This window comes from Choloepus didactylus, chromosome 17 (genome assembly GCF_015220235.1).
Source record: "Choloepus didactylus isolate mChoDid1 chromosome 17, mChoDid1.pri, whole genome shotgun sequence".
Lineage (NCBI taxonomy): Eukaryota > Metazoa > Chordata > Mammalia > Pilosa > Megalonychidae > Choloepus > Choloepus didactylus.
Window position 1 is genome coordinate 28,973,328 of NC_051323.1, and position 25,159 is coordinate 28,998,486.

Consider the following 25,159-nt stretch of genomic DNA (forward strand, 5'->3'; position numbering starts at 1 on the left):
CAAGGATGCTATAGGCTGCATTTCCACCATGTCATTTACCTCCTTCCAGCCATTCCAACACCCCAGCATTCAAAAATATATATATAAATAAAGTTTCAGTATTCATAGACCTTTGTTCAATCTTATCTTGTTTGTTGCTACTCCTTCCTCTCACTTAATCTCTTTCTCCATCTTCAGTGGTGTCTAGGCAGTGAGCAGCCTAACTTGTTCATCATGTTAAATGGGGGTGTCGATAGTATGGGGAAGGGGGCTGCACCTCATAGTTGATCTTAAAGAGGCTGTTGCCGCTGGGTTTTAGGAGTTGTCCGGTATAGAAACACTCTAGTGGATTTAAGTTTCTGAAAGATAAAACTTAGTGAGTGCATCTTTTATAGAATATCAGGTAGGGACCCAAGTATTTGGGACTACTTGGTAAGAGCATGGCATGCTGTGGCTACTTTGGATGTCCTGCTGGAGCTTGCATAAGAGAAACCTCCAGGATAGCCTCTCAACTCTATTTGGGATCTCTCAGCAACTGTGACCTCAGCTTGTTACCTTTCTTTTTCCCCCCTTTTGGTCAAGTAAGCCTTTTCAATCCCTAACTGCCAGGGCCAGGCTCATTCCTGGGAATCATGTCCCACCTTGCCAGGGAGATTCATTCCCCTGGGAGTCAGGTCCCTCGTTGGTGGGAGGCTAATGACTTTATTTGCCAAGTTGGGCTTAGAGAGAGAAAAGCAACATCTGAGCAACAAAGAGGTTGCCTGGAAGTGCCTCTTAAGCATAATTATAGCATGGCTCAGCCTCCTATTTAAACCCCTAAATTTCATAAGAGCAAGTCTCAAGTCGAGGGCTTGATTTACTAAGTAGTGGGTTCCTAAAATATATATTCTATCCCAAGCAAAATGATCAGTTTCTTACATTATCATCACTTAGTTGTACAATCATCATCACTCTCAACTTTAAACAATTATTATAACATAATACATCCCAGAGCTCTTATCAGCTGCTAATTATTCATTCCTAGTATTAGTGTAGAGTTGGTAAGATATTCCTACTAAATACAGTCATTAATAAGTAATGGGTAGTTTTTCCATACTACTCTGTTATTAAACCTCTGCCGCAGTGTCATACCTTATACCATGCTAACATTTATTTAGGTTTGTGGTGCTACTCTGTGGGTTACATGCCTTTAAATAACCATTTATGAATATGTTTGCCTTCAATGCATCACTGATACTTATAATCCCATTAACGAAACATAGTCACTCCTGACCATTCTCATACCATTAAAATCACTCTCATATCTGTACATAGATTATCGCTCCCCCTTCACTAGCTTCTGACTATCTCTAGGTCTCCTATACTCTACATTTTAAGGCACTTACTTTACATTTTTCACAGAGTTCACATTAGTGGTAACATACAATATTTCTTCTTTTGTGTCTGGCTTATTTCACTCATGTCTTCAAGGTTCATCTATGTTGTCGTAAGTTTCATGATCTTGTTTCTTACAGCCTCATAGTATTCCACCGTTTGTGTATACCACATTTTGTATATCAGCTCATCTGTTGAAGGACATTTGGATTGTTTCCATCTCTTTGCAATTGTGAACAATGCTGCTATGAACATTGGTGTGCAAATATGTGTCATTGCTTTCAGATCTTCTGGATATACACCGAGAAGTAAAATTGCTGGATCGAAGGGTAACATGGTATCTTGTTTTCTGAGGAACCGTCCTCCAGAGTGGCTGTACCATTATACAGTTCCCCCAGCAATGAGTAAGAGTTCCAATTTCTCCACATCCTCTCCAGCATTTGTAGTTTCCTATTTGTTTAATGGCTATGATTATCTTTTTTATGTACTGAGAGGAAATTTTTAAAAGCCATTCTAATTACAATTTTATGATCAGAATGATTAGTATCTGTTCAATTAAGTGATTCCCACATTTCTCTCTCAATCAAGTCACTGTGTGGACAGAACTATACTGATCAGCTTAACAGAACTACAGTTAGAAGTCACTCATTAACAATCAATTGTTCACAGTACCATTATATAGTTGTACAGTCATCACCACAATCAATTTTTGAACATTTTCAATACCACACACAAAAAAGAATAAAAATAAAAGTTAAAGTAAAAAAGAATACTCAAAACATCCCATACTCCCCATCTCTCCCTATTATTCCTTTACTTTTTGTTCTCATTTTTCTATTTTTCTGTCCATACACTATATAAAGGGAGTGGGAGCCACAAAGTTTTCACAATCACATGGTCATACAGTGTAAGCTATTTGGTTATAAAATAGTCTTCAAGAATCAAGGCTACTGGGTTGCAGTTTAACACTTTCAGATATTTCCTTCTAGGTATTCCAACAGACTAAAAACTAAAAAGGGATATCTATATAATACATAAAAATAACCTCCAGAATGACCTCTTGACTATTTGAGATCTCTCAGCCACTGAAACTTAACTTTGTTTCCTTTCTCTTCCTCCTTTTGGTCCAAGAAGGCTTTCTCAATCCCACGATGCCAGGGACAAGTCATATATATCCCATGTTGCCAGGGAGATTTATATCCCTGAGAGTCATGTCCCATGTAGGGGGTGAGGGCAATGAATTTACCTGCAGAGTTGGCTTACAGAGAGGCCACATCTGAGCAACAAAAGAGGTTCTCTGGGGGTGATTCTTAGGCACAATTTTAAGTAGGCTTAGACTCTCCTTTGCGGTAACAGACTTCATAAGGGCAAGCCCCAAGATCAAGGTCTTGGCCTTCTAAATTGGTATCTCCCAATGCTTGAGAGAGTATCATTAATTCTCCAGGTGGGGAAATTTAACAGTTCCACATTTTCCCCCAGCCCCTCAAGGGTACTTTGCAAATACATCTTTATTCTCTCCCCAAATTACTCTGGGATGTATTGTGGCTTCAAACTAACCTACAAAATCCAACCAGATTTCACTCCCTATTCAATGTTCCAAGTAATTATGCTGTTTGAGTAAACTGACGATACAAGTTAAATTATATAGTGTGTTACAAAGAATATACATTTTGCACTTAATAAACATCTCTTCCTTTGGTCTCACACAGAAGTTGAAGTTTTAAAAACACCATCAATATCGTCCTTTGCCCTTTAGTCTAACTTACCTTAGCCCTAACCAAGTCCATTTCATTCATCTCTCTAATTGAAGTCTGATCTCTTTTTTTCAGACCCTTTAACACTTGCTGTACAGGATAATGCTGACATTCTTACCTGCTGGACTCTCGCTCTGAATCTCAGGTGTCACACAGATACCCAAAGTCCTAGGGACCCACCAGATTATACACAAAGAACTTAGCATCTCACAGTTTAGAAATAACCATTATGACTCAGATATAGATGTAACTGCTATAAGAGCTTACAATCTAGGAACATTTACAATAAGCCTTCCCCTGATAACCTATGCTCTCAGACTCAATTCTCACAGCTTGCACATTTTAGTTAGTCCATATTAGTGAGGCATTATAATGTTTTTCTTTCCATTACTGGTTTATTTCACTCAATATACTGTCCTCAATGTCCATTCACCTCACAACTTCACTCCTTCTTCTAGCAGCTCAATAGTCCATTGTATGTATACACCATAGTTTACCATTCTGTTCATCAGTCAGTGTACCCTTAGGCCGCCTCCATCCACTGCAAATCACGAATACTGACACCATAAACCCCATTGTACAAATGTCCATTCATGTCCCTCTTTTCAGTTCTTCCAAGTATATACCCCAAAACCAAGTTGCAGGACCTTATGTCAACCCCACACACACAGCTTCCTGTGGATCCACCACACTGCCCTATAGATGAGTTGCACCATTCTAATTCCCCATCAATGGTAATTAGGTACACCCTTTTCTCCACATTTTCTCCAGCACTAGTATCACTCTGTTTATTTTTTAGATGATTTTATTCACACACCACACATTCCACCCTAAGTAAATAATCAATGATTCCCTATGTAATCACATGGTTATTAATTCACCAACACTATCTATATAAGGACATTTCCATTTCTTCCACAAAGAAAGATGAAGAGGCAAAAAAAAGTAAAAAGGGAAAAGAAAAAGAAAGAAAAAAAATGACAACTAAAAAGGAACGAAAGAAAAAATAAAATTAAAATAAAATACAATAAAAAAGTCAGACAATAACACCAACTCCAAGAATTCCATACCCCTCTCTCATATTCCCCTTGTTCCAGGTTACTAATGCTGTCATTTTGCAAAATACCAGAAACAGATTGAATTTTATAACAAGGGTTTATTCGGTTACAAATTTACAGTCTTGAAGGCCATGAAAAGGTCCAAATTAAGGCATCAACACAAGTATACCTTCATCGAAGGAAAGCCAATGGTGTCCAGAAAACCTCTGTTAGCTGGGAAGGCACGTGGCTTCCATCTGCAGATCCCAGGTTGCGTTCCAGCTCCCTCTCAGCTCCTGTGCATTCTTCAAAATGTTGCTCTTGGGGTGTTTAGTCCTCTCTTAGCTTCTTCCAGGGTAAAGTGCCAGCAAAAAGTCTGCTTTCAATGGCCATCTCCAAAACGTATCTTTTGGCTATAGCACCAAGCTCCTTCTGTTTGAGCTCTTATAGGGCTCCTATGATTTACTTATGACCCATGCTGAATGGGAGGGGCCACACCTCCATGGAAATAATCCAATCAGAGTTATCACCTACAACTGGGTGGGTCACATCTCCATGGAAGCAACCCAAGCCAAAGGTTCCAACCTAATCAAGACTAAATACATCTGCCTCCATAAGATTGCATTAAAGAATATGGTGTTTCGGGGGACATAATACACCTAAACCGGCACATTTCTCTTATAGACATTTAGCTTTGGTATATTGACTTTGTTACAATTAATGGAAGCATATTACAATGTAACTGTTAACTATAGATTCTAGTTTGCACTGATAGTATTTTTTCCCATAATTCCACCCCATTTTTAACACCTTGCAAAGTTGACATTCATTTGTTCTCTTTCATGTAAAAACACATTTGTACATTTAATCACAATCATTGACCACTCTAAGTTTCAAAGTTATACAGTCCCAGAGTTTATCTTCTTTCTTTCCTTCTGGTGTCCTACATGCCCTTAGCCTTCCTCTTTCAACTGTACTCACAGTCTTCTTTGTTCAGTGTACTTATATTATTGTGCTACCATCACCCAATATTGGGCTCCAAACCTCTCTCTTCCGTCTTTTCCTATCTGCCTGTAGTGCTCCCTTCAGTATTTCCTGTAGAGCGGGTATCTTGTTCACAAACTCTATCAGTGTCTTTTTGTCGGAGAATATTTTAAATTCTCTCTCATTTTTTTTTTCCTTAAACTCACAATATACATTTATTTCAAGGTTAAATAGAAGCCCATTTTCTTCAAAAGTAATTTTCTACTACTTTTTCATAAAAATATAAAAGACTTAGCATTCATAGTTTTTACAATATTGAACCCAAACCAAGATTTTTCTACAAATGATACTACTTTCCAAAAAGTTTAAAAGACATCTCAGAATAACGTGATGTTAAAGCAAATTGTCTCATCACCACAAAGAATTTTACTTTTAAGATATATTGTGCAGTATATTTCCTTTTAAACCTCACTTTTTTGTGAGATTTTAATTGTGTATATGCTATGTAACCACACAAGATTTAATCCAAGTCATTCATATTTATGCAGTAGACTGTCATATGTGACCAGTTACCATATACACTGTCATACAGTAATTGCAGAAATGGCAAAAGGCAATCTTTATGAAAGACAAAAAAAAAAATCTTTTTAATAAAAGACAACCAATACTGCCATAATCTTCTGCAAAAATTACCTCTTCCTCCTACCTTTTTTCTTCTTCAAATGGTACCTTTTATAGCATGCCATTACTCAAAGATACTTACATCACTTTTACTTAAGATGGCTTTATACATGGTTGCTTTCTTTTCTGTTATGGTAAATTTATCAAAAGGCACCAAGATTAGACTCCTAAGTAGCTTCCAATTTTTTGCCCCTTTTGAGGTTCCTCTAGAATGATTTTCCTCAGACAAGTCTGACTCTGAGAACATAAGGAACCACAAGATAATGAATGATGAAACGAGCAATGTAAAACTTGTACCATTCCAAAGGTGTAAATATTTAATAAGTTCCTTGAACTTTTCATTTAGGACAAGAAGTCAGAAAAACTTTCTGAATGTAAACATAAAAATAGAGCACATTTATTAACAGTAGGAAAACTCATAACCTTACAATAGCAAAGTATTAAACATTATAGAATAACACATAGCCAAAAGTATTAGAAATTCATTGTCTGAGATTCTGATGCATTATTCTGAAAACATGTCTGATAGATACATACCATTAACATATAACAAAATATGGTATTTACTTCACAGGGAAAAAAAAGGTAAGTTTCACCACAAAAGCAGATTTACTGGATTTCAGTTTTGATTTTAGAGATATATTTTAAAGATAAAAAAGCAAAACAAATTTCCCCTTAAAATAAAAGTCTTTATATACGTAATCCATTATTTATACTTTCTATGCTCTTGCAATGTAAAACATTTAGAAACTTTTGAACTCTAGAAAGTTTGACCAGTTAACCTTCTTGGCCTTAACATATTTTAAATCCCCTTTAGCGAATCACTTTAATGTTTTCAGTCCATAAGTCCAATAAGGATGGAGTAGTTCTATTTCTTTTTCTTCTTCTTTGGTGGTTCATCCTCAGAGCTGCTATCTGTGCTGGTGCTACTGCTACTGGAGGAGCTGGAATCTGAGTCTGAATCAGAGGAGGAGGAAGAGCTTGTGGAGGAAGCTGAAGATGATGGACTAGAAGAGCTTTCATCAGTGTCACTATCCTCTAAGGAGGATGAGGTAGATGTTTCTTCACTTTCTGATGAAGAATCACTGGCTGAACTGTTACTGCTATTGGTACCAGAATTGGTTACACTCTTAGACCTTTTTTTCTTGTTCTTTTTTTCTACATTAGTTTCTCCAATGCTTTGCTGTAATAATAATCCATTTTCTTTTTCTTTTAAAGCTTTCTTTAGTTCTGCTGTTCTTGAAGGCCTGTGTAGGTATTTTCTTTTTCCTGTGCATTCGTAAGTCCAGTGTCCAAATTCTAAGCATTTCTGACATCTTACATGTTGCTTATTTGCTTCCCTCACTGGCCCAAGCTCCTTGGGGCAGGCACTGTGTTAGAGCAATGGCTACACTATGCCGCTCCCCACTGGGGATCCAAGTCTGGCCTCACATTCTAGCGTCCGCTCACCCGCCGGTTGATGCGCGTCTCCCCACTCCCAGCCCACCCCGTCACCCAACTTGGGCCCTCACTTACGCCTGTCTCTGCACTATAAGACGGTGCATGGGAGTTGCCATCTTAGCACCTCTCTCATTTTTGAAGGATAGTTTTGCCAGATATAGAATTCTTGGTTGGCAGTTTTTCTCCTTTAGTACCTTAAATATATCATATCACTGCCTTCTTGCCTTCATGGTTTGTACTGAGAAATCCACACATATTCTTATTGAGCTTCCCTTGTATGTGATGGATTGCTTTTCTCTTGCTGCTTTCAGAATTTTGTCTTTGACATTTGATAATCTGATTATTAAATGTCTTGACATAGGTCTATTCAGATCTGTTCTGTTTGGGGTAGGCTGTACTTCTTGGATCTGTAATTTTATGTCTTTCATAAGAGATGGGAAATCTTCAGTGATTATTTCCTCCATTATTGTTTCTGCTTCTTTTCTCTTCTCTTCTTCGGGGACACCTATGATACATATATTCAAGTGTTTCATGGTATCATTCAGTTCCCTGAGATGCTGCTCATATTTTTCCATTTTTTTCTCTACCTGTTCTTATGTGTCTAGGATTTCAGATGTCCTGTCCTCCAGTTCATGCATCTTTTCTTCTGCCTCTTCGAATCTGCTGTTGTATGTCTCCATTGTGTTTTTCATCTCTTGTATTGTGCCTTTCATTCCTATAAGTTCTGCCAATTGTTTTTTCAGACTTTCAAGTTCTTCCTTATGTTCACCCAATGTCTTCTTTATATCCTTCATCTCTTTTGCCATATCTTCCCTCACCTTGTTGATTTGAATTTTGGATTGATTTAGGAGATTCATTTGATTAATAATTAGTTGTTTCAATTCCTGTATCTCAATTGAAGTGCAAGTCTTTTCCTTTGACTGGGCCATATCTTCATTTTTCCGAATGTTACTCGTAATTTTTTGTTGTCTAGGTATCTGGTTTCCTTGATTATCCCAATCAGATTTTCCCAGAGCAGACTGGCCTAGATCTAAGGAGGAAGGAGTAATCAGTATCAAGTTTCCCTGAGGAGCAGGCTGTCAGACTGTCCTGTAAGGCCTCTATACTCAGGGCTTTACCAATCCTGTCTAACAGGTGGCACTTGTCAGTCTCCAGTTCCCCACTGGTGTAAAGAGGTGCGGTCCCTTTAATTCTCAGTGAAGCCTGTGCTGGCCGGGGGCCAAGGGTGTGAGAAGCCAAGCTTAAGTTGTTTCTGGCTCCCCACCTCCACCCCAGGCCCTGGAGTCTGAATTCTCTGAGGGAGGGCAGCCACTTGAGCTGGGCCCCACCCCCCCTTTGTAGGAAAGATACAACCTATAGGGAGTTATCTTCTACACTTGAATTCCTCCTTTGTCTCTCTGACTCTCTTAACTCCACCCTTGCCTGGGTGAGTGCTGAGGCTTTCTCTAATGAGCTGTTTGGAATGAGAGAGAAAAAAAGGAAAAAGAGCAAAAGCCGCTTTTCAGAGCCAGTCCCCAGCCCACAGGTTTCGTCACCGGTCAACTGTTATTGGTACCTGGTTCTGGTTCTCTGTGCCCCTCTTCTTGGGACACAGCTGTTTTCCAGTATTGTGAGCTAAGCCATTTCCAAAAGCCTCTGTTTTTATTTATGGGTTTTTTTTTATTTTTTGTTTTGTTTTGTTGTCAGCCCTGCCTCCTCTCTGCTGGGAGGGACCTCGGATTCCTTTCTTGTTTGCTCTGGGTTTATCTATGCTTGTAGCTTGTATTCAGTAGTCCAAATTTGTTAATTAAAACTGAAATTGGAGCTTGGTTGAGTTACTTTCCCTTCACTCCAAGTAACCAGCTTCTTTTTTCCAGAGGGACGTATTTCAGCTCAGCCTGCCATGCCAGTGGGGGACAAGCACTGGCTCCGCAATTTGGGGAGCTTTATTTACAGTTGTATGCTGAGATCTCAGCCATTCCACTCATTCCAGGCTGGTGTATGATGTATGTCAAGTAATGGATGTCCCCCAACAGTTGTTCCAGACTATATACTAGTTTTCCTGGCTATGTACTAGTTGCTCTAGAAGACTACGTAAATTCCACACCCCTCTATGCCACCATCTTGCCTTGCCTCTAATATAGTTTTAATGTATCATTTCTGTTAATATAGCAGATCACATATTAAAGACATAACAAGACCTTCTTTTATTCTTGCTAACAATGGCAACAGCATCTCCTTCAGAAAACCTAGTCAAATAACTTGTTGCAAAATATACTGAATTTTAAAAATAGTGAGAAACTTCAGTTGTGATTTTCTGCTCTAACCCTCTTTGTCTTTTTTTCTCTCACTCATCCCTTGATATAGGCACATCTTCTTCTAGGTATTGCTCAAAATACTTTTCTCTCCCCACACTTTATGAACTGATTCAGTCCCAAGATTCTAACTATCACTTCCATGCAGATGATTCCCAAATACACATTTATAGTTCAAACATTCTCAAGTTGACATTTCCAGCTGGCTGTCCTGCCATGAAAAATTCAAACTCATTCAAACTCAATATGTTCAAAACCATAATTATAATCTTTCCTTAAAACCTGCTTCATTTTCATTGTGTTTGTAAATGACCCTACTATTGTCCCATTGTTTAGACTTTTAATCTCAGAATCACCCTTGAATTCTTCCCTTACCTATCATATCTTACTAGTTAATTCATGGCAGTTTTGATCCTATTGCTGTAATGTTTTCGCAGTCTATCTCCTTTTGCCTAGGCTACTGCAACTTCCTAAAAGGTCTTCTTCCTTTCAAATTTTCCCATTATTGACCCACTGTCACAGCTGAAAATCTCCAAAGGCTCCCAAGAACGTACAAAATGATATCAAAATACTTCTAAGTGTTGAATCCCAAAGTTTTTTCAATGCACCTTCAGGATGACTCACCATTTTCTAAAATTATTATGTTTCCCTGCCCAAACCCCAGCTCTCCCACCCTCAGCCTTTGGTTATACAGATTGTCACCTCCACTTGGAATATCTTCTTTCCTAAGTACAACTGCTATATTTCTACTCTACTTTTAAGATTTGGTACAATTGTCATTTCCTATATGAAATCTCCTCCCAAATACCAGGCAGTGGGGAGCTTTTTTCAATGTTCTTTTGACTCTTTGTATCTCCCTAATAGAACTTATTAGATTTTTCTTTTACTTTAATGTGTTCAGTTTTCTCTATGAAAAGACATTCATTTTTCATTAATCCATAAAATAGACACTGAGCACCTACTACATCCTACATACAATTTTAAGAACTTGGCATAGCTCACTTAATCCTACTAGCTCTTTTGAGACAGGGATTGTTATTACCAATTTATAGTTGAGGAACCTGAGGTTACACAGTGAGGAAGTAAAGGAGTGAGAATTTATACAAAGGTGGTCCCAGTCCAGAGCATATGCTTTTAAACAACACGAAAGGCATTTGACATTTGAAGATTATGCAGCTTTAGGACCTCAGCAGAAACTGTAAGTTTCTTAACACTGGGGATTGCCTCAGTCAACTTCTAATCTTCTGCAGTGTTTAGATCACTGCCATATGTATGTTAAACTGATTTTTAAAAAAGGCAATTTAAATTTTAGGAGTATTCTGTTAATAAAATCCTTTTACTTGCTATCTTGGATTTTAGATCATCAGCCCTAGAACTGATTAAGTCTGGAGCAATGAGATACGCACTACCACTACTAAAGTTGTAGGATGTTTTGGTCTCCCTTCTGCTGATTCCAGGAGCCTTCCTCCAACTATCACACATCACGATTAAGGAAACTTTTAATAAATCTTAGCATTTGGTGAGCCCAAAACAGCAGTGGTAAGAACAATAAGAATAACTTATATCTGTACTGCTTTTATTCTTTTACAAATGCTTACACTTAAATCACTTTATTCTCATAGCAACATTGAATATTAAGCCTTTTTTTTCTACCGACAGTCAGTAAGATTATGCTTTAATTAAAATGATATTGGCAGGATATGGAGAATAAACTGTGCCTCCAGAATTTATAACTCATTTGAACAAAAAAAGTATATAACAATGCAATAAGTTGTGATAAGTGCCTGGAAGAAAATGACAGAATACAGTGAAAGACTAATAAGGCAGGGGCAGAGAGAAACTACTTAGGGTTGTCATGAAAGCCTTTATGCTGAGGTAACAGGATAATTAGTTTTCACATGACATGTTTTCTGAATGCCCAATACTTTTGAACATCTTCCTAACATCTGAGTAATTTCCTGTGAGGAAAATTTGCCTCCTTGACCCCCTTTGTGATACAGGTATATGACCTAGGCCCCTCCAATTGGACATAACTATGCAAAATTTCAAACTGAAAATGTGGAAGATGAAGAATGAAACACATCAAACTCTCTGGCTACATGGTACAATATGGGAGTGTGGTGGTACTACAGGTGCCCCAGTCCTTATTTTCAGAGAAGTGACCACCAGTGTTTATGGAAGTTGCAGTTTTGGTGTCAAATGGTGGTGGCAGCAATGGCTTTTCACTAGAGCTTCTAGTGTGTTTGGGTATTTTATCTAGCTGCACTGCATTCACATCTGGTTTCTAGCCTTCCTGGAGAGTCCAAGTGCTACACATAAAGTTGTTTAATAAATTCCCTTTCTTTCTTTAAAAAAAAAAATACTGGGAGGAACTTCTGCTTACATTAATGGAGGACTTCCCTCCCTCCAAACACAATTTTTAAAAAGCTCAACAAAATACTAAAAGACCTTCTAAAAAATGTCAAACATCTCTTTCAAGACCAAGATTTGGAGAGACTAGAAAACCACAGAGGTGAGTGAAGCTCTCAGGATGGCTTTCAAAATGGTTGATCTGGAACAGTGAGTTGAGAGGCAGAGCTGTACTTTTGGTGGTCTCCCAAATAGCAAAAAGGCTCTACCCTCCCCCTCCCCCACAGAAGTAGAAAAAAATGAAATAATAAAGTTGAGGGGAAAAATAATGAAATAGGAAATAAGTATATTACAAAGAGAGTCAATAAAGTCAAACACCGGCTATCTGAAAAGACAAAATCAAATAAGCCCCCAGTGTGACTGTACAAGGGAAAAGGGGGAAGCAAATACCGTAACAGATGATGCAAGAAGAAATAGAAAACTGGAATAGGTCTATAACTCTTAAATAAATTGAATCTGTAATTAAAAACCTTCTAACAAAAAAACTTCCAGTTGGCTTTACTGATAAGTTCCATGAAACATTCCCATACTACACAGATTCTTTCAGAGAACAGGAAAAACGGATATATTCCCCAACCCATTTTATGGGCCTAGCATGACCTTGACACTAAAACCAACAAGAAAAGAGAAAATTACAGAAAAACCTGTCATGAATATTGAGGCTAAAATCTAAAAGAAAATAATAGAAAATCAAATCTAACAATTTATAAAAAAGGATAATATATGTTGAACACGTTGGATTTATCCCAGGAATGCACATTTGGCCTAACATTAGAGAAACTATTGAGATAATTTGCCAAATCAACATATCACAGGGAAATACATAATCATCGAAAAAGATGCAGAAAAATAATAAAATTAATCATCCATTTACAGTCTAATAGAAGCTTGCTTAACTTGCAAAAAGCCTATAGTGAATATCACAGTGGTGAAACATTTAAAGTTTTCCCTTTGAGATTGGGAACGAAACAATGATGAAATCTATCATCACTTTTATTTAACATTTTAGACAGTATATATGTTTCTAAATAAAAATTTCAAAAATTTATAGGACTGTACAACACAATAAGCCCTATTGTAAACTATGGATTATAGTTAATAGTACAATTATAAAAATACTCTTTAATGAAATATAACAAAGGTACAACACTAACGCAAGGTGCTAATAACAGGGTGGCATATGGGAACTCTGTTTTTTTATATATATTATGCATGATATTTCTATCAACCTACAACTTCTCTCACTCAAAAAATGTTTTAATAAAACAAAAAAAAGGGCTAAAGGAAAATATGAACAAAGAATTAAAAGAAATCAATAAAAACTGATGAAAGCAAAGATCAGTAGAGAAATGGAAATTATGTAAAGAACCAAACAGAACTGAAGACCAAAGTAACAGAAACTTAAAATTCCCTAGAAGGATTCACCATTCATTACCAAACTTAAATCAACAACAATAGAAACTGTACAATTTAAGCATTAATTCCCCATTCGCTAGCCCAACCCAGCCCCTAGTAAACTATATTCTAGATTCTGACCTTAGTTTTCTTATTCTAATTATTTCATATCAGTGAAATCATATAGTATTTGCCCTTTTGTGCCTGGCTTATTTCATGTTCCTTTAGCTCTTTTTTTCTCTCCATTATTAGAGAAGTTGTGGGTTTACAGAACAATCATGCATAAAATACAGGATTACTGTAACACCCAACCACCAACACCTTGCATTGGTGAGGATCATTTGTTATAATTGATGATAACACATTTTCATAATTGTACTATTAATTGAAGTCCATGGTTTAACTTAGGGTACAGTGTGTAGTGTACCTCCATGGATTTTTTTTTTAAATTCTGTTCTGTTACCATATATACAATCTAACATTTCCCCTTTAAATCATATTCAAATATACATTTTAGTGCTGTTAACTTCAGTCATAATGCTGTGATACCATCACTGCCATTCATCACCAAAACATTTCATTCACTCCAAATAGGAACCCTATACATTTTGAGCCTTAACTTCCCATTCCCTACCATCCCTCAACTCCCATCCCATGGTAGATTCTGACTCTATGAGATGATTATTCAATTATTCTAATTACTTCAAATCAATGTGATCATACAATATTTGTCTTTTTCTGTTTGGCTTATTTTACTCAATGTGATGTCTTCAAAGTTCATCCATGTTGTCACATGTATCAGGACTTCATTCCTTTGTACAGCTGAATAATATTCCATTGTGTGTATGTACCACATTTTAACTTGTAAAAGTAGTTCTTCAATGGATTTTCTGGTTTCAGAATTAGATGACTGTAACATTACATGATCTCACAGTGACTACTGTGAAAAATCTTTTCTGTCAGTGAATTTCTAAAAGAGTATGTGAAGATTTTTAGAACTGCTAAAACAAGAAATCAAACATTTCAAACTATTAAGTTAAAATATAGGACAATGATACTGTTAAAAAACAACAGCAAAAACAGGTGGACAAATCAGGAATGTGAGACTACAGAGCAAAGAAAGAACTGAAAGTTAGAAACTTGAGAGAAAGAATTTTAAGAAATCGTATGCATACATACATATAAATACTCATCTATCTGTTTCACCTGAAAGCTCCAAATCACTCTTTTACATCAACATTCAACCCATTTATAGGAGGAATAATTCAGAAAGGCCAATCCTAGCTTACAAAGAAAACTATCCACTTCTATTTTAGTTACTTTGTTCTGCTATACAATCTTGCCTGAAAGGATATTCTTCTGGTTTTTCAATGATACTACCTGTATTTTATATAATTTAACAGATATTGATCCAGGGTACAGGGAAGAGAAACTATAGGTAGAAGCATTTTTTAGGGGATATTAATTTGAAATCACATTTTACCCATGTTATTTCTTTTTATGATAGATGTTTTTGTTATGGACAAAAGAAAATAAATTCAATTCTCCTGTAAGTTTAGTATAACTACATTGTATGTCAACTGCCATGAGGGAGAAGTTATGTTTACAAGAAAAAGACACAGTATAACACAGGGGTTAAGAGCATGCATGGACTTTGGTGTTAGCCATATCTGGGTTTGAAATCTAGCTTTGCCACTTATTGTGTGACCTTGGTAAACTTAAGTTCATATTTTCATACTTGTAAAACGGGAATGTTAATATGGTTGTGTGAGGCTTTAATGAGATGCTGTGTCGCTCTATGCTTGCCATAATCATCTATAAATGTAAGCTTTAAAAAAAAGAATAGCAATGGAGAAAATCTGAGGCATTTTAAGGGAATGGCTGGCCTGGATGATTCCCAAAATTGTATGAGATAACAATGAATCAGTAGGTAGGAGTAAGATTATAGATTGCTTAGAATGTTTGCTAAGGAGTTTATATTTTATTCTGGAGGTACTGTTTAGCCATTGGGGGTTTCTGAGCAAAACTGTGAGTAGTAGAATAGAGGAAGATTAACTGGTAGCAGGGTATAAGATGGCACTTTACCAAAATTAATTCATTTCTTCTATGGTCTCTTCATGTTCTTTCATTATTCATTTATTGTGGGAATCTTAATGTTCTTCTTTACCTGTCATTTTTCAACTTTAATCATTTTAGTTTTCAATTTTTTACAGTCAAACACAGTTATCTATTCTTTGTGGTATCTTTTGCTTCTTTTGTTTTAGAAATTTATTTTCCCACCAGAGATCCAGTAAATTATATTAAATTATGTTTTATTTTTCTTAAGTAATCTCATGTTTTTATTCGATGCCTTAATCTACCTAGAACACATTTTGGTGAATGGTGTGAATTAAGGTTCTAAATTGTTATTCCAAAATCATTTCTTAAATAGTATTTTATTGCTCTAGAATGCTACTTTTAAAGTATATTAAATTATTACATGCATGCATGCCTATGTGTATGTGAATGAGATCATTTTTATTTCTGGGCTAGACATTCTGCTTCAGTGAGATACCTACTGTTTTTGCCAATACACTGCCATTTTATAATCAGCTTTAATTTCTTATAGGACTAACCCAAACTCATTAACCATCATCATTTTTTTAACACTTAAAAAAAAATCCTTAAATATTTTAAAATACATTTTGAATCATTTTGAAACTATCCTAAGAAAAATCCTCTTTGCATTTTGACTATGGTTTCATAAAATCTACAAAATATCTAGGGAAGATGGATACCTCATAACATTTAGTGCTATCATCTAAGTAAAATGATATAGGTGAACTGTCAAGAAGGGCTCAGCTAGTGTGCTGATTCAGTATATCCTATTTGTTTTATAACTATCAGAATACATAAAAAAATAAAAGAGAAAACCAAAATGCATGTAAAAATGGCATGCATGCTCTTTAACATTCAGAGCAAGTCTATTTTTCCTATAACTCTATTATTTTATGTATTTTAACTTGTGTTAGACATGCTACCAATTTATACATTAGTAAAATTACATTTTATATCTTCCCTTATATGAAATACTTTAATTACTGGATTATTCTTCTCTTGGTACATATTTAAAATATAATCTAGATTTCAAAAATTCATTTTGAAAGAATCTGATCACAATTTGAATATAAAGTGAGGTATCGTTATAGCTAAAAAGATCTTATAAAAGAAACCCTTTTTATGGTAATACCAATGTGAATTTTAAAAACTCATAGATGGCCATATAGAAATATAAATAAGGGATAAATGCTGATCTATGAACCCAAATCATTGGGGCAATGTATTTTTAAGTATTTTCAAAGAAAATAATCAATTTAGATATTAAGTACTCAACAGAATATAATGACTCATATATTAACATAACATCTAAGGGCAATACTGAGACCATTTTATCCAGCTTTTCTGCAGATTCTGACATTTATAGGACAAGGCTAAAGCAAATTCCAATTCTGGATAAAATTGTTGGCTAAATTAGCAGTATATTATAGATTTGATTATATTGGGATGAAAACTTGGGCTCTGATTCTCAATTGTTTTTTAAGATTTTTAAAAGTCAGATTTGTTGAAGCATAACTTACATACAAGAAAATTCTTAAAGTGTACAGTTCAATGAACTTTACATATACATAGTCATTTAACCAACTTAATATTTTTAATTACCTTACTCAGGTTCCTTAATTTGAACCAGTAATTAGCAGCTTATTCCCACCCTTTCCCTGACCCGATTTTTGCCCTTTTGCTCACTGAATATATAGATTATAACAACAATTAACAATGTTTTGCCTAATGCATTTCCCAACATTAATCATTTGGAGAGAATATACAGTTTAAAATAAAGCGTAAATTGATATAGTACAAGTTGATTCAGTATAGCATTGGTTTTATCTTTACAGATCACATCCATATGTTTTTACAGAAAAAGCTAAAAAGATTAAAAAACTTAAGAAAAGGCTTCACAAAATTCTTGTTTATTCCTAAGAATCCTTATATATATATATTGGTGGTTTCATAATCAAAATCCACATCCATAAAATAGAAGAAAATGTCTAGAGATTTCCAGAGACTTTTGCATTCTTTAAAAAATTGGTTTTTGAGTGTCTTGAGTATGACTCTTTTATTGTCTTACCCTTGGATACACCGAAAGGGATTAAACTTTTTCTACTATCATTTGGCGCTATAATTTCAGGAATAATGGTTTACCTAATAGCTAGCTGTAAGTTTAACACAGAGATTTAGAAATGTTTAAGCTATACTCCTCAATCTCAACAGAGAGCCTGTCTTGTTTTAAAAGGTTCAACACTACTTTCTCGGAACTATATTGCTCAAATTACCTTATTATTAGGAGTTCTGTTGTCATAAAAAGATAAAAATATATGACAAAAATCTATTCCATCTCCCTTTTTTAGTACTGTAATCATCATGAGCAATTTGTTTTATTTGCCGTTGAATTCTTTTACCTAGGAAAATCACACAATGTTCAGGCTACAAATTAAGCTCTGGGTGGTTATGCTTTACTACACAACAAGTGAAAGCTTGTGATGAAGAGCACAGGCATAAAAGCATGGCAAGCTTCACTTACACTGCAGTGTTTTTAACGAAACACATTTCCCCACCTTGGGTAAAATGCAAAAGTAGCTCATAGCTGCAAAACTTTGTATTAATGCTTACTGTGGCATACTACTTAATTGAAAGATTCTTAATTAAACATGTCCCACCAAACAAACCTCACCAAATTGCATTCGCCACCAAATGACTAACAAGTACACAACAGTTGGAAACTGTCAAAATATTTTACAGCTCAATTGTAATTACTAACCAAGTCTAAGCACGCTCTGAGTGGGCGTTAGCTTCATACTGGGGGATGCAAAACATTAACCAACAGACACTTTCTTTTGGTCTCCAATTTACACATTTAAAACTACTGAATAACTCCCCCAATTTTTATTGTCTTTGGTGATAGCAAAACAATACAAAATACAATAATTGATCATTTTCATAGATTTATAGCCGGAAGGGCCTTTAAAAGATCATCTTGGTAAGCATCTACCATTATAATTGAATATATTGATTACTCAGTTATTTGTCTTTGAAAATAAATGAAGCATTCTTAAGACAAAGTATTTTCTGTCATCCTTATTATAACAGATGTAGCCAAAAACAAATGGGAAACTGTGATTGGGGAAAAGTATCAATGTGGAAGTACAGCTGGTGAGTTTCCAGAGGGGAGAATGCAGACACCGTTTGCCATTTGAAGTAGGACAGCATCCAGACACTCTTCCCTCCTCACTAGACAGTGTACCAAGGAATAGAGTACAGCTTGTGATCATTCACACTTGGTATCTCTTAATGAGAGAAAAGAAGTGGACTAATTACTACTGACCATAAGCATAGGTGGAATACTACTTCCACCAGGTATCATCTTACTATCAACTGAAGAAAGAAACAGGAAGCAGAAAATACCATGGAATGTATGAGCTTGGTTTTTCTGAGTTCCCTAACTATTTTTCCTGAGAGAGATTAATTAGTGTACAATGGAATTATATATTTAATTTTAAATACACTTCAACATGTAAGTATAGATAGAAAGGTTTCAACCATATTCCTTTATTTTAAGCTGGGAGATGGGCACATAGGTGTTAATTGAAAATAACCCTTTACCTTTTCATACATCTGAAGAATCCCATTAAAAATCACAGGGAAAAAAATCACAAAATAATAACTATACAGGCAATTAACTCTTTATTTCAGTTATTTAATAAATGGACACTAACTGGATCATAGTCTTGGTTCAAATTAGTATATATGCCTGTGAGCTAATGAAAAAAAGCACTAACAAAATTAATAAATTTGAGGTTCTATACCACTAACATTCTTATTAGAACCATAATCATTAAACCATTATGATCACAACTAGATGGAATGTTCAAAACAGAACTGGAAATGCTGATTACTGCTATATAAACAGAGTACTTGAATTAGTTAGCTGTTGATAGTGAGAAAAGTTTCACTGTTTTGTTTAAACAATTTTCTATATTGAATATTTGGATACTAAGTTTGTGGAAGAAATAAATGCACATTCCAGTAATATTATCTAAGTTAGTGGGCTCCAACTTTTTATTACATACAAGTATCAGTAAAAAAAAAAAAAAGTAGAAATACCTTCTTATATATTCATTTATTATATATGTGCTATTATATATTATGTATATTATAAAACATATGCCACAAATAGAAATTTTAAAAGATGATATAAAGATGAAATAAGCAATTGAAATATTTTATTTTACTTATTAATGGCACAAAAACTTATTTTGCTCCCAGTGATGGTTAAGTTCACCTGTCAACTCGGGTAAATTTTGGTGTCCAGTTGTTTGGTCAAGCAAGCACTGGTCTGATTTATTACTGGAAGGGTATTTTGTAGATGAATTTGCACTTACAATCAGCTGATTTCATCTATGACTGATTGTACCCACAGTCAACAAAGGATACTGCCCTAAGCAATGTGGAGTGCCTCCTAATCCAATCAGTTGGAGCCAGAACTGAGGATTTCAGAAGTCAGAAAGAAGTATTTCTGTCTTTACAATAGCCAGCCAGCTTCTCCTTGGGAATTCAATTCCACCTTCATTAGAGTTTCTACTTGCACCCTCCCTGTCCTACGGAGTTCAGATGAGTCAGATTCAGAATCACTTTCATTGGAGTTTCCAGCTTATGGGTTTGCCAGTCTCCATGGTTACATGAGCCAATTCTACAGGCATACCTTGGAGATACTGCAGGTTCAGTTCCAAACTACTACAATAAAGTGAATATCACAATAAAGCGAGTCACATGAATATTTTGGTTTCCCAGTACATAAAAAAGTTACGTTTACACTTACGGTAGTCTATTTTTTTAAATTCAATTTTATTGAGATATATTCACAAACTATACAATCATCCACAGTGTACAATCAGTTGTTCACAGTACCATTATACAGTTGTGCATTCATCACCACAATCAATTTTTGAACATTTTCATTACCATACACAAAAAAGAATAAAAATAAAAGTTAAGGTAAAAAAGAACACCCAAAACATCCCATACCCCCCATTCCTCCCTATTGTTCATTTATGTTTCATCCTCATTTTTATACAAATCTGTCTGTGTCAGTTTGAAAGTCCCCCAAAATGCCATGTCCTTTGATGGAATCTTGTAGGGGCAAACATATTAGTGTTGATTAGGTTGGAATCCTTTGATTGTTTCCATGGAGATGTGACTCAATCAACTGTGAGTGAAACATTTGACTGAATAATTTCCATGGAGACATGGACCTGTCTATTCAGGGTGGGTCTTAATTAAATAACTGGAGTCCTATATAAGAAGCTCAGACAGAAGGAGCTCGCTGCTGCAGCCAAGAGGGACACTTTGAAGAATGCACAAGAGCTGAGAGAGAAGCTGGAACACAACCTGGGCTCAGCAGACATCAGCCATGTGCCTTCCCAGTTAACAGAGGTTTTCCAGGCACCATTGGCCTTCCTTTGATGAAGGTATACTTGTTGACACCATATCTTGGACACTTCTATGGCCTTAAGACCGTAACTTTGTAACCAAATAAACCCCCTTTATAAAAGCCAATCCATTTCTAGAATTTTGCATAAAAGGCAGCATTAGCAAACTGGAACACTGTCCATACACTGGATAAAGGGAATGGGAGGCACAAAGTTTTCACAATCACATGGTCACATAGTGTAAACTGTATAGTTATACAATTGTCTTCAAGAAGCAAGGCTACTGGGTTGCAGTTAAACAGTTTCAGGTATTTCCTTCTAGCTATTCCAAATACTCTTGAAATCTACAAACGGATACCTACATAATGCATAAGAATAACCTCCAGAAAGACCTCTCTATTTTAAATCTCTCAGCCACTGAAACTTTATTTTGTTTCATTTCTCTTCCCCTTTTTGGTCCAAGAAGTCTCTCTCAATTCCATGATGCCAGGGCCAAGCTCATCCCCACGAGTCAGGTATCACATTGCCAGCGAGATTTATACAGCTGGGAGTCATGTCCCACATAGCAGGAAGGGCAATGAGTTTACCTGCAGAGTTGGCTTAGATAAAGAGGCCACATCTGAGCAACAAAAGAGGTTCTCTGGGGTGACTCTTTGACACAATTTTAAATAGAACTAGCCTCTCCTCTGCAGTAACAAACTTCATAAGGCAAGGGCCAAGATTGAGGGCTCTGCCTTCTAAATTGGTAGTCCAATGCTTGTAACAATATCAGTAATTCCCCAGGTGGGGAAGTTTAATATTTCCACATTTTCCCCAAGTCCCTCAAGGGGGCTTTGCAAATACATTTTTATTCTCTGCCCAAATTACTCTGGGATGTATTGGGGCTTCACCCTAACCTGTACAAACCAAACAGGTTTCACTCCCTATTCAAAGTTCCACGTAATTATGGTGTTTGAATAATCTAGCCATACAAGTTAAATTAATGGTGTGTTACAAAAAAATATAGATTTTGCACCTAATAAATACCTCTTCCTTTGGTCTCACAAAGAAATTGAAGTTTTAAAACACTGTCAATATCCTCTTTACCCTTTAGTCTGATTTACCTTAGTCCTAACCAAGTCCATTTTGTTCATATCTCTAATTGAAGTCTGATCTCTTTTTCAGACTCTTTAGCATTTACTGTATGGGATAATGCTGACATTCATAGCTGCCAGACTCTGGCTCTGAATCTCAGATATCACAAGATACCCAAAGTTCCAGGGACCCACCAGGTTATACACAAAGAGCTCAGCATCTCAGAATTTAGAAACAGCCGTTACAATGGAGGAATAGATGTAACTGCTGTAAGAGCTTACAATCTATGAACTTTTACAATAAGCCTTATCCTGATAACCTATGCTCTCAGATTCAATGCTCACTGTTTGCACATTATAGTTAGTCCATATGAACTAGGCATTATAATGTTTTTCTTTTCATTTCTGGTTTATTTCACTCAACATACTGTCCTCAATGTCCATTCACCCTACAACTTCATTCCTTCTTCTAGCAGCTCAATATTCCATTGTATGTATACCCCACAGTTTGCCATTCCATTCATCAGTCGATGTACCCTTCGGCCACCTCCAACCACTGCAAATTGTAAATACTGCCACCATAAACCCTACTGTGCAATTGTCCATCCGTGTCCCTCTTTTCAGTTCTTCCAAGTATCTACCAACAACAGGGTTGCAGGATCATATGGCAACCCCATGCTTAGATTCCTGTGGAACTATCACACTGCCCTCCAGATGGGCTGCACCACTGTAATTCCCCACTGTGCTGGTTTGAATGTATTATGTCCCCCAGAAAAAGCCATATTCTTTGATGAAATCTTGTACGGTCAGATGTATTAGTGTTGATTAGATTGGAACCTATTGGTTCAGTGTTTCCATGGAGATGTGACTGAATAAACTGTGGGCGAGACCTTTCATTGGATTATTTCCATGGAGGTGCTGTCCCACCCATTCAGGGTGGGCCTTAACTGGATCACTGGAGTACTTTAAAAAGAGCCACACAGGCTCAGATGCCTGCTGCAGATGAGAGATGGTTTGAAGATGTCATTGAAAGCAGATCTTTGCTCCAGTGAAGCTAAGGGAGGATAAATGCCCCAAGAGCAACTGAGAGTGACATTTTGAAGAGCAGCTGCAGTGAAGAGAGGACAAAACACCCCAAGAGCAACACTCTGGAAAATGCCATTTTGAACCATAACCTGGGAGTAAGCAGACCCTAGCCATGTGCCTTCCCAGCTAACAGAGATTTTCCAGATGCCTTAGGCCTTTCTCCAGTAAAGGTACCCTTTGGTGATGACTTATCTTGGATACTTTATAGCCTTGAGGCTGTAAAACTTTGTAACCAAATAAACCCCCTTTATAAAAGCCAATCCATTTCTAGTATTTTGCAAAAGGACAGCATTAGCAAACTGGAACACCCCATTTTTAATACCTTGCAAAGTTGACATTCATTTGTTCTCCCCTATGTAAATACATTCTTATATTTGTACATTTAATCACAATCATTGACCTCTCTAGGTTTCACTAAGTTATACTGTCCCAGTCTTTATCTTCTATCCTGCCTTCTGATATACTACATGCCCCTAACCTTCCTCTTTCAACCATACTCACAGTCATCTTTGTTCAGCGTACTTACAATATCGTGCTACTGTCACCCAGTATTGTGCTATCCATTTTTGGATCTATACAATCAATCCTGTTAAACATTCTGTACTCCTTCAGCATCAAATGCCCAATCTTTACCCTCTTTTTATCTCCTGGTATCTTCATTTTACACTCTTTTCCAAAGCTCTCTCTTCTGTCTTTTCCTATCTTTCTCTAGCACTCCCTTCAGTATTGTAGAGGAGGTCTCCTGTTCATGAACCCTCTCAATGTCTGTTTATATGTAAATATTTTAAACTCTCCCTCATTTTTGAAGGACAGTTTTGCCAGATATAGGATTCTTGGTTGGCAGTTTTTCTCTTTCAGTATCTTGAATATTTCATACCACTGCCTTCTCGTCTCCATGGTTTCTGCTGAGAAATCTGCACTTAGTCTTATTGAGCTTCCCTTGTATGAGACGGATTGCTTTTTCTCTTGCTGTTTTCAGAATTCTCTCTTTGTCTTTGACATTTGACAATCTGATTAGTGTCTTGGAGTAGGTCTATTTGGATCAATTCTGTTTGGGGTATGCTGCGCTTTTTTGGATCTGTAATTTATTTCTTTCATAAGAGTTAGGAAATTTTCATTGATTACTTCCTCTATTAGTTTTTCTGCTCCTTTTCCCTTCCCTTCTCCTTCTGGGACCCCTATAACACATATATTCATGTGCTTCACGTTGTCATTCAGTTCCCTGAGTCCCTGCTCATATTTTTCCATCTTTTCCCTATCTGTTCTTTTGTGTGCAGATTTCAGATGATCTGTCCTCTAGTTTGGTAATCCTTTCTTCTGCCTCTCCAAGTCTGCTGTTCTACTTTCCACTGTGATTTTTATCTCTTTTATTTTGTCTTTCATTCCCATAAGTTCTGCCATTTGCCTTCTCAAGCTTACAAATTCTTCCTTATGGTTACCCAATGTCTTCTTCATAGCCTTCATCTCTTTTGTCACATTTTCTTTCAACTTGTTGATCTGATTTAGAAGATTTGTTTGAAAATCTTTAATTAGTTGTTTCAACTCTTGAATCTCAGTTGAGGTGTTAGTTTATTTCTTTGACTGGGACATATCTTCATGTTTCCTGATGTGACCTGTGATTTCTTGTTGACTAGGCATCTGATTTTTTTGATTAGTTTATTCTGGAGGTTGTTTTCTCTCTTTTGCTTTGGGTTTTATTGTTCATTCTGTTTTTTTATCTCTGTATGTCTTTGTTTCTCTTGTTGGCCAGTTGTCAGTATTTCCTTGACCTTTCTGGACTGTCCAGCAGACGGTGCTGTTCAGTAACTTAATAGCTCTCAGAGACTGCTTTGCCTCTGAGCACAGGCTGTGTCTGCACAGGTGAGTTGAAATTGAGGGATTCCTATGCCCTCACTTTGCCGACCAAAATCTGGCTTGATGTGGGGCTACACCTGTGGCAGAGGACTCTGCCTGCTGACCTAGTACTCCAGCCGTCCCCAAGGCAAGGAAATGGCCACTGGCTGCTGCTTCCGTCAAGGGTGGGGGAAAGGTTTTCAGACCCCGGGCTGGAAATGCAGTCTCTGTCCACATTTTCTCAGTCTCTTTGTCCCTCACTGATCTGGGCTCCTCCTCTGTCCCCCAGGTCTTCAA

General features: G+C 36.5%; 2 protein-coding genes across 7 annotated transcripts in view; both read right to left on the reverse strand.

Moving 5' to 3' along the window:
• EHBP1 (EH domain binding protein 1) overlaps positions 1-25,159 on the reverse strand; it is an 870,491-nt gene that overhangs the window by 126,910 nt on the left and 718,422 nt on the right. The window lies entirely within an intron of this gene.
• On the reverse strand, positions 6,606-7,365 carry LOC119512753 (zinc finger CCHC domain-containing protein 10-like). The gene is made up of 2 exons (XM_037807575.1): positions 7,325-7,365; positions 6,606-7,179 (listed from the first exon to the last, which is right to left on the reverse strand). The coding sequence occupies exons 1-2, from the start codon at positions 7,363-7,365 to the stop codon at positions 6,678-6,680; spliced, it is 543 nt and encodes a 180-aa protein (XP_037663503.1). The 3' UTR covers positions 6,606-6,677.